The sequence below is a fragment of the Hibiscus syriacus genome, unplaced genomic scaffold (assembly GCF_006381635.1).
Source record: "Hibiscus syriacus cultivar Baekdansim isolate YM2019G1 unplaced genomic scaffold, ASM638163v2 tig00112343_pilon, whole genome shotgun sequence".
Taxonomy (NCBI): domain Eukaryota; kingdom Viridiplantae; phylum Streptophyta; class Magnoliopsida; order Malvales; family Malvaceae; genus Hibiscus; species Hibiscus syriacus.
This window is the reverse complement of record NW_024063306.1, coordinates 1206908-1222862: the sequence shown is the minus strand read 5'-3', so window position 1 is coordinate 1222862 and position 15955 is coordinate 1206908. Positions and strand designations below refer to the sequence as shown.

Here is a 15955-nt window from a genome sequence, read left to right as displayed (position 1 = left end):
ATACTCCTAATTAATTTTCAAGTAATGACCCACTTTTATACGTACATATAAAAAAAGTTTGGAAATTCATTTTAAAAAAAAAAGACATGGAGAGAAAAAGTAAGCCCAAATCCAAAAATCCTCAAATCTTAACTTTAACTTGTCGTCGTTGTTCTTTTCGATCACAACTACTACTATCGACGTAGTTCATGTTATCCTCCTAGTCATCGCCGCCATAATTGTCGTCGATTGGTTGTCAGAATTGCATGAGATCACTATTTTCATCCTAAGGTCCACGAGGTATAAAGCGTTGATTCGTCACCGATCGACCATCGATATGTCACGATTTCATAGGAGTTATGGTCGCGGGGGAGGTGAGGTCGAGTGGAGCTTCGTCAACAGCAAAGGGCGATAATCGATATGAGTTTAGGGTTTGAAATGAAAGTTTTCAAAAAAATTTGGTTATTTCGATTTTCTTGTTTTTTTAATATATTTTTAAATATATTTGTTAATTTTTAAATAAAATATTTAAAATTATCAGAATATAACACATGTTATTTAACGGAAAAAATTAACGCCGTTAACGATCCGAGTACCTAAAGTGATAATACTTGTTAGGCACTGAGACCATTTAAAAAATTAGTTTAAACACCTATTCATAAAAGGCGCTATAATTTCAACACTTATTTTATAATTAAACCTATTATTTAGGGTTTTCTCTTCCCTCTTTCTGCTTTAATTGCCGCCAATGAAATTTCCGACCCTCTCAGTATGCTGTTGGATTCAGTTTAGGATTTTTTTTCATGTCTTTAGGACATAGTTGTTTTCCAATTACCCATTTGTTCCAGTCACGAAAGTTTATATTTGATATAAAAAAATAGAACTGGTAAAGAATCTAATTAGCTTCCTTAGTTTTAACGAAACGGGCCTGCCAATGCCTATTGGTTAATGCGTTGTCTACACGTAGTTTCTATTTGAAACAGTTTCCATCCATCGTCAGTAGTGGAGGAATGAAGCCTGACAATAGAATTATATATCTGATTCTAATCTAACATTAACCTCAGTCCAGTGCTCACCGACCCACTCAAACATAAATGTCATGACCCAAAACTCTCGAACAAATATCTCTAATAATGACTTCAGCTCCAAAAAGAAGGTAACATCATCATACTGAAGAATCAAGTGCCACTGAGTTCGTTTGCTTCTTCAGCTTTCAATCTTCAAATGATATGACCTCTTCTGACACATCCAACACTTCCTCTACTTCAACTTCTTTGGCCTCGTATTCTTCTTCTTCACCGCTGGCTTCTCCATCCCTCAACTTCTGCCTCTCCAGTTGTTCCTCCTCGTGTGCCCGCCTCCATACCTCAACCCATTTTTCCCATTCCTCCTTCAGCATCCTTCTCTTCTCACGATCTTGCTCGCTCAATAGCATCGATACATCTTGGTCCTCTGCCTCGTATTTCTTGCTGTACTTCTTCAAGTTCTTTGCAATCTCTTCTTCCTTCTCGGGAGTCAAGAATGATGGCGGCCTTGGGCGCCACAGGAACTGCAATAAAATATGACGAAGAACAAACATCCAGCAAGCACTCGGATCATGAACAAGCACAAGCAATTAAAATGAACAAGCTAACTGCAACAAGAACAATTCATTTACCTGGAAGAAATGATCCTTCAGTATCCGGTAAAGTAGCTTGCCATTGAAGGACCATATGTTGAAACCATTCTCCATTTCATGAACTGAAGTCACTGAAGTGGCAACATACCTGCATATACAGAGAACATGCTAGAATACAAAATGCAAACAACCGTTCTATTGAAGGGTGTAAAATGTAAATTCAATATAGATGTAAAAGCATCTCAGTACAATTAAACACAAAAATGAAGGGCATAAAATGTAAATTCAGTATAGATGTCATCAAATTGTTAGTGGCATTACCTTCCAGTGGGATCCCATTCAACATCTGTTGCCATAAAATGTTCAGCAGTCGCCATGGTTTCAAGCTCATCAACGTTGAAGAATTCCAATTGACCATTGAAACCCTTCAATCCAGCAAGTACTATGAAGCGGCCACCAGGTGACCAGAATAAAGCATTTGCCTGCTTGCCTTTTAGAGTAGTGAGCTTTGAAACACGGCCTAAATTGTGAGTGCTTCGCATTGTGTAAAAGCTAATATCAGGCCTTGGATTATCGCCATGTATAACAGCAAATCTGTGTCCCTTGGGCTCCCAAGCGAAGGCAATAATCTTGTCATTTTTATTATCAAGTTCCAAAACTTCAATTGGTATGTCCCTTTCTCTGATGCGGAAGAGCTCAAACCCAGTGTACGTGCTTTTCTTTGTTTTTGTATAACGATCAGCCTTCACAGCAAGATACTCACCATTGCTTTGCCAGTACATTTTGCAATCACTAATGCTGAAAAGATTCTTCTGCCTCAATTCCTCTTTTCCAGGTATTTGAACTAGACTCACCTGAGAAATACAAGCACACGTCATATTAGATAACATCAAAACTTCAAAATAGAATGGAGCCTCTAAGTGGAGCAAAAGTGCTGACCCTAGCAGGTTGGTTTCCACCACCAAGTTCAGGAACAAAAAGTGCAATGATGGGATCAGTTGGTGACCAACTGAAATCCACAACATTCTCAACCTTCAAAGATTTCTTGTCAATAAGGCTAAAGGTCTCTGTTTCATAAACAGATATCATATTCTTCCCAAGTTTGGCAAAGTACTTGTCCTCCTTTCCACCTCCCCACCTGGAACATTAAATTTGTAGTTAGATAATAGGAAAAATAAGGTGAAAGGAGAGGGTTGATACATATACATATAAACAGATGATTACATGAAGGAACATAAGGAAGAATCACCTGAAAATAGGCCAAGAAACACCAGCAACACCACCAGCACCTCCAATTGCAAATTCGTCTGCACTTCCCTTAAAATCTCTCATCACTTTTCCAGTTCTCACGTCAAAAATATTTATCACAACCCTCTAAATAAATTAAGGCTATATCAGAAGTGACATCAGAATAGGAGGAAAAAATAAAAGTTTGTTCCGTAACCTCACATTTGCATCACGAGGATTGCTTGGTTCATGGCTGCTGTATGTCACCAAAAATTTCTCACCAGGAGAAAAATCAATAAGTTTAACCTGCATACATATAATATCATCTTAAAGATGAGGGTTATCAAAGTTTAGAGATGAAGTTAAGCAAATCTATTTCTCACTTGAGGATGGGCATAACGCATTAGACGGTTAAAGGTATTGGCACCTCCCCAAACTGCTGCTCCTTGCCTGTGAACTGTTGCCAAGTATGTACCCATGGGAGACCACTGAACAAAGCTCTCAGTCCAGTACTGTAAACAAAACCAGTTATGAACATTATATATAGTGCATTAACAATAGAATAATGACAACAACAACCAGCACATGTATACAACAAAAGCAATTGCTTAAACTAAATCTATCAATATTACTCAGTCAAAAACACCAGCAAGAATAATTAGCCAACATGCATAAAACACAGATAGATATAAAGAAAGTGTTTTACGAACTGGAAACCACTTACAGTGCGTTTGTAAACAAGCTCAGTTTTAGACTGCCTTGCATCATTCCATAGAACCTCGGTATCAGTGCCTGCACGAATCACAAATTGATCTCGTGCCTTCTCATCAGCAAGCCATTTTTGAAGATTTTCCTACAAAGTCAACAAAGTATTTAAGTAATAAAGACAAAGCACTCGGAAGCAACGGATAGAACAGAGGTGTTTGTGTCGTAAGAAGAGTTGAGATTTGAGTTTATCTCTGTGATAGTAAACTCATATATTCCTTAGAAACAAATATAATAGCAACAAAATCTACATAATACTATTCAAGGAAGAACCTGTGATTAACTTCTCTACAATCTTAATGCAAGTAAATTGATATACGAAAAAATTTAAATACTAAGCACTAACCCTGGCCTATGTCAAAGGAGAAATGCCTTTTACATATTCAAAAAGTTTAAAACCTTTTATACAAACTCCATAATCATGCATTATAAGCAGCTTGTCATCAATGTTTGCGCCAAAAAAATCGTGTATATATGAGAACACCACAAATAAACAATTGTACTCCCATCGGGAGTTTATAGCAATTGTGAAGAACACATAAATTAAATGCCTTTGCTACTAAAACAATGGAGAGAAACCATATTTAATAATATATATATGAATATTACCCCTGGTGTGTAGGGTTTAATCTCGGGTGGAGCCCATTCATCAGGAACTTTCATGTACTTGTCAAAATCATCGAACATGTTCACAGCAAATATATGAGCTCTATCCAACTTATACCCATGAGTCTTCTCCTTAGCAAGTTCAGCTTCCTAAATCCATAGCGAACAAAGAATAAACAATTCAGATTTCAAAAGATAAATTCATACAATAGTCAAAGCAATAGACAACGAACCTGAGGAGTATTATACTCTATAAAGCAGTAACCTAGGGTTTTCTTCGTCTCAGGATCTACGGGCATCCAGAGACCATCTTCCTTAATCACCCCGATCTGACTATAGATTTTTCGAAGAACACCTTCGAGTTTCTCAAACTTTTCACGAGGAACAACAGGAAGATTATCGACAACAATGACGTTTCCAAATCCGGAATCTAACTCTAATTGGTCATCATGGTAAACATCCTCGTCGTCACTGTCCAAAGCGGAAATTAGAAAAATAAGATAAAATAAAAACACACACAAATTCAGTGTAAAGCATTTAGAAAGAAATTAGGTGCAGCACCTGATGATGCCAAAGTTTTCACCGGGAGGAAGTTGGATGGAGCTGAAATCTATGTTCATATCGATGTCCATTTGTGCAGCCGTCGCTTCAATCTCGTTCATTAGCTTCACCTCGGCGGCCATGGTGAGCTGATGTTTGATCACTTGTCCGCTTTTTCTTTGGATTATCTGAATTTTTAGGGTTCCTAAATCCTTGCCGAGTTTGGGTTAAAAGAAATGAAAGAGAAGAGAAATGTTTGACGATCCATTGGACAGATCTATATAAGCAGAATTCTACATGGGCCTCGTTAGACTCGAAACCCTTATATTACTAGCGAAGACCGGCCAATTTTTTTTTTAGGTTAATTACTTCAAATACCACTTTCCTTTAAATTTAAATTCGTTTATGTCATTAACGTTTTAATTTTATTAATTTTAATATAAACGTTTAAATTTAACTACAATTATAACATTATATCGTTAACCCCTTTAACTCAAAACCCTTATATTACTAGCGAGGACCGGCCAATTTTTTTTTAGGTTAATTACTTCAAATATCACTCTCCTTTAAATTTAAATTCGTTTATGTCATTAACGTTTTAATTTTATTAATTTTAATACAAACATTTAAATTTAACTACAATTATAACATTATGTCGTTAACCCCTTTAACTACAATTATAACATTATGTCGTTAATAGGTTAACGACATGACATAGTATCTTTAGACTGTGACGTAATTTTATCACCAAAACGACATCATTTTGATACAATTTTATTAATACTCAAAAAGTCCAAAACTATGTAATTTTGCTTAAGAAAAACAAATGAAGGGTAAACTACTAAAACCGGTGAAACACCCATCTTATATCTTCTTCAACATATTTCTCTCTCATTCTTCTTCCTCTGCATCCTCATTGTTTCTCGTTTTTCCTTAATAGCCTATGGATTAATTCTAAAACATATTCAAAGTAGTGCCTCTATTCCGTTTGCACAATTGATTTATACAAAATGCTAAGAATTAGGTAATTAAGTTAAATAAAAAAACAAATCAAATGCATTTCTTCAAGATCCAGAAAGAAACCAGGCAAAAAAGAGAAAGTTGAAATTCGTTTTAAAACGAACCTGCTGGAAATAACGAAATACAAGTTGCCATGTTTCAAATTACATTCAGATTTGTTTTTAAATCAGTAATGATTTTTTTTCTTCTGCGGGCGTGCACGGTAAGCAACTTGTCCCGTTCTCCATCATGAAACCCGAATCTGGAATCGTCATGAACGATGAATCGCCACCCAAATATCAGCCAAATCTCCAATTCTATTCAAAGAGAAAAACCATAAAGAAAATGAATATTGGAGAGAACCCTAAATAGATCGGTAGAGGGGGTTGGGGGAGGAAATGAAGTGAACAAACCTAACTTAAAATACTGATACCAGCACAGATTGCTGTGAAAAAAAGCATGGTTTTTAGAACCGGACCGGTTAGCGAATCGGTCATGTTACCGATTTACTGATTCAATAATTTCGATCGATCGAAATAATCGGATGACATCATAATTATTTAAAAAATTAAATAAAAATATCAAAAATATTTAATAAAAAACAATTTTTTATATCACAAGTCATATTAAAAGCAAGTCATAACATATATAAGTTAAAAACAATAAAATCAAGTGAAACAAAATGATTCAAATTAACTACAACATAATATTTAAGGTAAAACATATTAAATAATAAATATAATTATATAACTATAATTAAAAAATAAATTTGGGGTTAAAAATCATAACAAAATGATATTGTTTGGTTTATTTTTTTTTATAAAACAATATCACATGGCTAAGAAACATAAAGAGCATCCCAAAAGTCTAAAGAGTAAAAATATGATAACAAAACAATCTCACATTCTAAGAAACATAGAAGCGCATCACAACTAACTTCTATAAATAATAGAGGTAATTTGACATTCAAAATCATGGAGCCTTTTGGTGAGCATTGAGTGAACTATTCTTTCACTTCAATAAAGCTCGAATTTTAGGCTTCAATCGAGCTTCTAATTTTTTTTTGAGTTCAAGCCTTTTTGAGTTCAAGTTTCAATATTATATTTCGAGTTTGAGTTGAACTTGATAATTTTTAGCTTGTGAGTTTGAGTGAGTTGAGCTTACTTTTAAAGTTTTCAAGTTCGAGTCGAGCTCAGCAATACTCGAGTTCGACTTGGCTCATTTAACAAACGACGTTGTTTGGTTTAATTTTAAAAAAAACAAAAAATCCGGTTTTTCCCGATTTTTTTCGGTTTTCAGCCGGTCCGGTTCGAACGGTTCAGTGGTTCTGGCCGGTTCACTAATAGCGGTTCAACCGGTTTAGATTAAACCGGACTAAGCAACGGTTTCCGGTTGAATCGGTCGGTCCGGTTTTCAAAACAGAGGAAAAAAGAGAGCGAGTGACACTGTTTTGAATATGTTTTAGAATTAGTCCCTAGGTTATTAAGGAAGAGCGAGAGACAATGGGTATGCAGAGGAAAAATAATAGGAGCGAGATATAACGATGAAAAATATATAACGCGGGTGATTTACTGGTTTTATAGTTTATCATTCATTTTTTTCTTAAGCGAAACTATGTAGTTTGAGACTTTGAGCTTTTTGAGTATTAAAATAATCGTGTCAAAATGAATTTGTTTTTATGAGAGAGCCACGTTAGCAACATCACGCCTCGGAGATGACATGTCATCGTTTCGTTAAGTCATTAACGATAGAGTGACATAATTGCAGTTAAATTTAAATGTTAATGTTAAAATTGATAAAATTAAAACATTAGTGGGCATAAACGAGTCAAAGCTTAAAGATGAGTGGTATTTGAAATAGTTAACCATTTTTAAAAAAAGTCCAAGCCCTTTTTATGTCCGGTCGTGAAAAACCGTTATTGTTGAGGTAATTTTAATACTGAGTTTTTATATAAATATTTTTTTGAGTATATAATGAATTTTTTACACTGAATAAGGGTCATCTATAAGGAAAGATCATCGTGACATACCAGATAAACTGGAAGAAATTCAGTTGCCTATTGATCAAAAGACCAATACAAGGTACATATTTTAATTTTTTTACTTACCTTTAATCCGTTGTTATATAATTAAAATATTAGTTTGATATAATTATATATATTTGTTTTAATTTGAATTGGTTCCTTATCCTAATGAAGAAATGAGGTGTTGTATCTTACTTCATTTGAGTTGCCCATTAGATATATGGGTGGCAGTGGTCCCTCTGATATTTTATGCTATTGTTGAGTGGCATCATATTGATCTCATGCTCCGCCAATTTGGTTTCTTATAATCTATTCCCGAAGCACTAGGAATCTCGACAATATGCATAACATCGATAGAGTGGTCAAAAAAGAAGTCAACTGGCTGATTAAGCACAACGAGTGGGTAATGATCTGGGAGGATCGATGTAACACCCCAACCCGACTCGAATACGAGTCCGATGTGTCACTTTGACTTTTCAAACTTTGACTATTAAAGAAAAATAGGGAAATTTAAAACTTTCATTAAAACGAAATACGTTAATTTACATAAAAGAGACCACAAAATATAAACTCGATCAGAGTACTCATAATTAACGACTTATTACATGCCAACACTCTATACACAACAAAATACATACTTTGTCGATTACTTCTTATCTGATCTTCTAGTAATAATATTGTCCTTGCTACTTCTATTCTTGCTATTCTCGTTTCTTGGTACCTATGTGTAAATCACTTACACGCTAAGTCATAGACTTAGTGAGGCAATAAATAAACATGTAACAGTAGATTCATGAATATGCATTATTACCATTTGATCATGATATTTCAATATGCATGTATATATTTCATATGACATATATAACCAAGTCATGCACACATGAAACTTACCTTTTTGCATCACTTTCACTTTAATTTATATTCCAATTGCCCATTTATATTGTTGTTGAGAACAAAGGTATGTGAGTACATTGAGGTTGTGCACTAATATTGTCACCACAGCTCGTATAAATTCCCTCATGGGCACCGAACATTTGTTCAATATTCGTCCCGAAGGACTGCTATATATGTCCCGTAAGACCACCACGTCCCGAAAGACTACATACCATCACTCTTGGCATGACAACTATACCTATAGCTCTCGTATCATATACTATGGGCATTTACGATGAATACATTTCTAATCACTTGTTCTTTCTTTCTGTCACATACCACATGTATGTGTAACCATGTATTTCATATCATATCACATAGCTTATCTCATTTCACATTGGTCATGTCTCATAGCATATATCACATATGCATATAATCATGTATATAATATCATATATCTTATGTTTTATGCTCTTATGTCTATCCATATCATGTAACATATATAATAACCTATACCCATTTCATGTATTCATGCACATATAAGAATCACAATCAAATAACATTTTAGGAGTCACTTCTTACCATAGTAACTCCATCACTAGCTCATCGCAAGCCAATGCTCGTTCAATAATATAAGTACAATTAAAATTGCACTCACCTTAGCCTTGTTTGCTTTGATTCGATCCTAATCTTTTGATTGTTCCGGAACTTGTTTAGACTCAATATCTACATAAATATAACATTTCAAAACAACTATCAGAAGCCTAAATCTTAAACTTGATGTTAACAACTTAAACCAAATTAAAGAACCAAATTCCATTTTTCATTTAGGGGGAATCGATACCCCCTGAACATACTGGAATTTTTCGTTCAAGAAGGGGAATCGATTCACATTCATAGAGTATCGGTTCCCTCTACCCAGAAATTGTATTTTAAGCCCGAAAATCATCAATTCTTCATTCAATTCTTCTATTTTAAACCCTTACCATGTCATTAAACTCAACTACTATTACTTAAACCAACTTATATCCATGAAAATCATCTATAACTTCAAAATCCTATCCTTCATATGTAATTAAAGAATCATACTCAAATTTCAATATGTTCTAAATACAATTTAACACTTCATATTCCTTAATTAACATGATGACAAGTCAAATTTAACTTCAAATTCAACTTATCAACTCTTTTCCATAATTTCATATAAAATCCCGTTTCCTTTAATCTTTTATAACTTCTTCATCTTTTGATCATAAAACAACTTATGCTTTCCTTAAGCTAAGTTATCATCTAATGATCAAAACCTAACCTTTAATTGAACAAATAATCCATAAATAAAGAAACTCTTACCTTTGCCTAGCTTCCACGGGAGAAGAAGAGAAGAAGATGAGAGAATTGTGATTCCACGTGGGTTTCCCTTATCTTATAAGGAAAATAAAAATCTTTCATGTCAAATGACCATTTTGCCCTTTAATTCTTTTCATAATTACTAACAAATTTCAGGAAATATTTACAAATAAATCATTGAACTATTCAACTATTCTATTTTTATCACCATTTCTGAAAATTTACGATTTAATCACTAACCCGTAGTTTGAGATGTTACAAATCTCCCCTCCTTTTAAGAAAATCCGTCCTCGAATTTTCATTGCACACATTGATAAAAACATATATTCTAATACTCTCATGTTGTTTCCTTTATTCACTCTTTCATTCCTTTAGTTATTCCACTAACTTTTTCCCTTATTCATTAATCTACTGTCGTTTATCATAAAACAATAATCTCATCATTTTCTTTATTTTCTCTCTTTCGATTCTGTATTTTCCTTTGATGTTTCTAAAATTCATATGATGTTACTCATCACGTAGACAGTAACATTCATTTTCATCACTTAACATCATAAATCAATCAAATTCCTTATAAATTCTTAATTACTTTGCAATAATAACCAAACTTTTATTCCATCATCGTTTGACCAAGAATATAACCTTACATCTTCTTCAATTGTGATTAAACATATATTTTATGAAATCAAACAATCTTTCATATTACCTTGCACATTTTTTTTACTTCTCCACCGAACTTATAATATACACTTCCATATAATCTTTATCATATCGGATCCTTGAAACTCATCTTTCTATAATAAGATCCCCTTATCCATAACTAAATCATATCATATCTTTCACCAGTGTTTTCATACTCTATTCATCTCATTATATTCATCTCTAATTACGATATTTATCACATCTTTATAACTTTGATAAGCATCTTCACTTATACATAACCTCATTCTTTACCATCTCTTGTAGTATATTTTTTCCCCTCAAAGTTCTTTTTTAAAACCTATAAATACTTTTCTCATCGCCTTTATCATATCTATATGGTTAAAATACATAACCATATCTAGATCCATATTATACTTGATTAATTCACTTTATATTTTCTTCTAATCTTATTACTCTATCACTTTTGCTCCTACAACTAGTCAATAACAACTGTTCAATTGGGGCATCGGCCCTAATCAATTAATCATATACCCTTTTTCCAACCAGAATTATCTCAACAATAGTTTACTTAACTTTTCAAATCCACATTCATTCTCATGCACCATGAAATTTTCTTTGTTCACACTCATCATTTCAACGTCTTCTATCTTATAAAATAATCATCGATGTACCTATTTCTTTAAACTCTTCCTAAATAATATTCATATCAATGAATATTTCATTATTCTCATAATAACATTTGTTTACTACACTTTAGCTTAACCGCATAACAACTAATTTACTTCATCTAAATTCTCCACTTTAGAATAGTGGAGATCCTCTAATATTATTCGGTTGCATATTTAATTTTCTGAACACAATCCTTAGCTTTTCAATCTAGGGTATAACCCTTATCAACCCGATCATATACCTTCTTTTTCGTCGAAATTTTCTGCAACGGTATCTTACTCAACTTTTTAAACTCATATTTTTACTTATACACAATATTATTCTTTTGTTTCAGAATCAAACTTTATAACTTTCTTTGTCTTATAAATTGTTCACCAATATACTCATTCTTAAACTCTTCTATTACTCTTTATATTCTCTTAAACATATAAATCCTTATTTCCTTCACCACATCACATTACATAATCAAGACATACAACTATATCCGGATCCACTTCATATTTGGTTATCATAACTTAACAATATCTTATAATTCCAATACATTGTCATCATATAATTTTGTTAGTCCTCGCTAACTCTTGCCATCTATAATGCAAACCCCTTATCATATCCACACTCTTGCTTATACACAATATTATCTATATGTCTATTATTCCTTTTCACATATCACCTCTTCAACAAATCTTTCGTGCTATCATAAACTTTACTTCATTAATTTAATTATTTCATTACCCTTTTATCTTATGCTTTTACATTCATTTCATATTATTTATATTTTTCCTTCTTTATCCCTTTTAACCTTTCTATCAATCCTTTGTTTCCGTCAAACATACAAATCCTTTAACTTAATACATTCACTATCACACTAATTTATTGATCAACTTATTTCTTTCAATCAAAACATAAACCTTCATCAAACTATCCATATATGTATTATTTCCGGTCAAAATAATTCATCATCTATTTCTTTCACTTATCAAACCTTCATTCTCTCTCATACATCATATGATTCCTTTGGTTCAAATTCAACCATTCCATTTACCTTTGTATTGTAACTGATTACTGATATTCATATTTTTAAACCCTTCCTTGATCTTTTAATATTCTCCATTTAACATCCATCTCTTCCACTTTATCTTGTCCATATTGTAAAGAAACTATTCTATTTCAGAATGATAAAGTTCCTTTAATACTATAATTTCCAATCCATTTGAACTGATTTGTTTTATTCTATGGCGGAGAATACAACTAATTCATATCTGGTTTAAAGTTAAAAACCAGAATCTTTATCTTTCTTTGTTGGTGCTTAAATTTATGAAGCACTACTTCTCTTAATCATTTGAGATTTTTGTTATGCAATCCTTTCATTCTTAGCTCTCTCTAAAACTTTAACGCGATTAACCATTTCTTGAAATGAGAACAATTTCAAAACCAGTAACACTCTTTTAATTTAAGGCGCAAGCCTTAAACAACCAATCACATGTATCCTTCTTATTTTTCTTAATCGGGATTAACTCAGTAGCGTATCTCCTTAACTTATTAAACTTATCCTCATACACATGCATGTGTAATTCCCTTTCTTCTTGTCCGTATATTCTAGCTTTATTTGTCTTATGAACAGTCATCCATGTACTTATTCTTGAATTTTTTCTACAAATAATACCCACATCATTGAGTCTTTTAACATTCTCATGGTGACATTTGTCCACCATACTCTAGCTTGCTCACGTAGTAACGAAACTACTCAATTTAACTTCTCATATTTGGAGAAATAAAAACCTTCTAACATTATCTTCCTATCATTAATCAAGTGTCTATAACAATAGAACATTTCTCAAATTCACCCTTGAACTCGGGTGTTCTCAACTATTTTCGATACATTCATTCTATGAATTATAGAAATATAAAATTGAAAACACATCATAACATCATTTAACATCATGAAACATTCTTAATCTTGTACAAGCACGCCCTGAGGTTTTTCGCTCTTCTCCCTGCCTGGTCAGGGCAGGTGAATGCTATTACCTTCAGTCTATTACCTTGTATTTCACTTTGGAAACTCTTATGATCATACATCTAATATAACATAACATTTTAATTCTATTAGCAAGACATACACTTACTATTCCATCAGATAAGAAGTTTTCACTATTTTGTTGGCATGTATACCTTATAAAACACTCTAGACTCCGGTTTATGCTGAGAATCGACTAAACCTTAGCTCTGATGCCATTAACTGTAACACCCCAACCCCGTACCCGACTCGAATACAAGTCCGAGGTGTCACTTTGACTTTTCAAACTTTGACTCTTAAAGAAAAATAGGGAACTTTAAAACTTTTATTAAAACGAAATACGTTAATTTACATAAAAGAGACCACAAAATACAAACTCGATCAGAGTGCTCATAATTAACGACTTATTACATGCCAACACTCTATACACAACAAAATACCTACTTTGTCGATTACTTCTGATATGATCTTCTAGTAATAATAATGTCCTTGCTACTTCTATTCTTGCTCTTCTCGTTTCTTGGTACCTACGTGTAAATCACTTACACGCTAAGTCATAGACTTAGTGAGGCAATAAATAAACATGTAACAGTAGATTCATGAATATGCATTCTTACCATTTGATCATGATATTTCAATATGCATGTATATATTTCATATGACATATATAACCAAGTCATGCACATATAAAACTTACCTTTTTGCATCACTTTCACTTTAATTTATATTTCAATTGCCCATTTATATTGTTGTTGAGAACAAAGGTATGCGAGTACATTGAGGTTGTGCACTAATGCTGTCACCACAGCTCGTATAAATTCCCTCATGGGCACCGAACATTTGTTCAGTATTCGTCCTGAAGGACTGCTATATATGTCCCGTAGGACCACTACGTCCCGAAGGACTACAATACCCTCGACTCTTGGCATGGCAACTATACCTATAGCTCTCGTATCATATACTATGGGCATTTACGATGAATACATTTCTCATCGCTTGTTATTTCTTTTTTGTCACATACCACATGTATATATGTAACCATGTATTTCATATAATATCACATAGCTTATCTCATTTTACATTGGTCATGTATCATAGCATATATCACATATGCATATAATCATGTATATAATATCATATATCTTATGTTTTATCTTGTGTCTATGCATATCATGTAACATATATAATAACCTATACCCATTTCATGTATTCATGCACATATAAGAATCACAAATCAAATAACATTTTAGGAGTCACTTCTTACCATAGTAACTCCATCACTAGCTCATCGCAAGCCAATGTTCGTTCAATAATATAAGTACAATTAAAATTGCACTCACCTTAGCCTTGTTTGCTTTGATTCGATCCTAATCTTTTGATTGTTCCGGAACTTGTTTAGACTCAATATCTACATAAATATAACATTTCAAAACAACTATCAGAAACCTAAACCTTAAACTTGATGTTAACAACTTAAACCAAATTAAAGAACCAAATTCCATTTTTCATTTAGGGGGGAATCGATATCCCCTGAACATACTGGAATTTTTCGTTCAAGAGGGGGAATCGATTCCCATTCATAGGGTATCGGTTCCCTCTACCCAGAAATTGTATTTTAAGCCCGAAAATCATCAATTCTTCATTCAATTCTTCTATTTTAAACCCCTACCATGTCATTAAACTCAACTACCATTACTTAAACCAACTTATATCCATGAAAATCATCTATAACTTCAAAATCCTATCCTTCATATGTAATTAAAGAATCATACTCAAATTTCAATATGTTCTAAATACAATTCTAACACTTCATATTCCTTAATTAACATGATGACAAGTCAAATTTAACTTCAAATTCAACTTATCAACTCTTTTCCATAATTTCATATAAAAATCCCGTTTCTTTTAATCTTTTATAACTTCTTCATCTTTTGATCATAAGACAACTTATGCTTTCCTTAAGCTTAGTTATCATCTAATGATCAAAACCTAACCTTTAATTGAACAAATAATCCAGAAATAAAGAAACTCTTACCTTTTCCTAGCTTCCACGGGAGAAGAAGAGAAGAAGATGAGAGAATTGTGATTCCACGTGGGTTTCCCTTATCTTATAAGGAAAATAAAAATATTTCATGTCAAATGACCATTTTGCCCTTTAATTATTTTCATAATTACTAACAAATTTCAGGAAATATTTACAAATAAATCATTGAACTATTCAACTATTCTATTTTTATCACCAATTTCTGAAAATTTACGATTTAATCACTAACCCGTAGTTTGGGATGTTACAATTGATGTAGATGTATTCCCTTTAGGGAGCCAATTTATGTGTATCATTATTCGATTGTGGATGACTATTATCATTGGTCCAACACGAACGGGAAGTAATTCATACTTTCTGATGAAGCACGAGGAGGGAGCATTTGTCGGTGTCGATAAAAACATCCACCGTCACATCATTATCATCCCCCGACTCTTGGACGAAGAGCATGCACTTTCGGCTCGTCCTCAGCTGCAACACTGAAACTATCACAATAATTATATGTTTATATTTTGTAGTCGTTTCAGATGACACCTGACTATTTCAGATGGCATCTTAGTTGTTTCCAATGCCACTACCGTAGGGTTT

At 33.0% G+C, this 15955-nt stretch overlaps 1 protein-coding gene across 1 annotated transcript; it reads right to left on the bottom strand.

Annotated features, from left to right (window-relative positions):
- Window positions 1-1008: 1008 nt before the first annotated feature.
- LOC120177986 (eukaryotic translation initiation factor 3 subunit B-like) lies at window positions 1009-5905 on the bottom strand. Its single transcript, XM_039183961.1, has 12 exons — window positions 5860-5905; window positions 4757-4940; window positions 4429-4666; window positions 4199-4345; window positions 3549-3677; window positions 3208-3336; window positions 3047-3130; window positions 2847-2971; window positions 2537-2735; window positions 1919-2451; window positions 1637-1745; window positions 1009-1528 (listed from the first exon to the last, which is right to left on the bottom strand). Exons 1-12 carry the CDS (start codon window positions 5888-5890, stop codon window positions 1193-1195), a joined length of 2244 nt encoding a protein of 747 aa, XP_039039892.1. The 5' UTR covers window positions 5891-5905; the 3' UTR covers window positions 1009-1192.
- Window positions 5906-15955: the final 10050 nt, after the last annotated feature.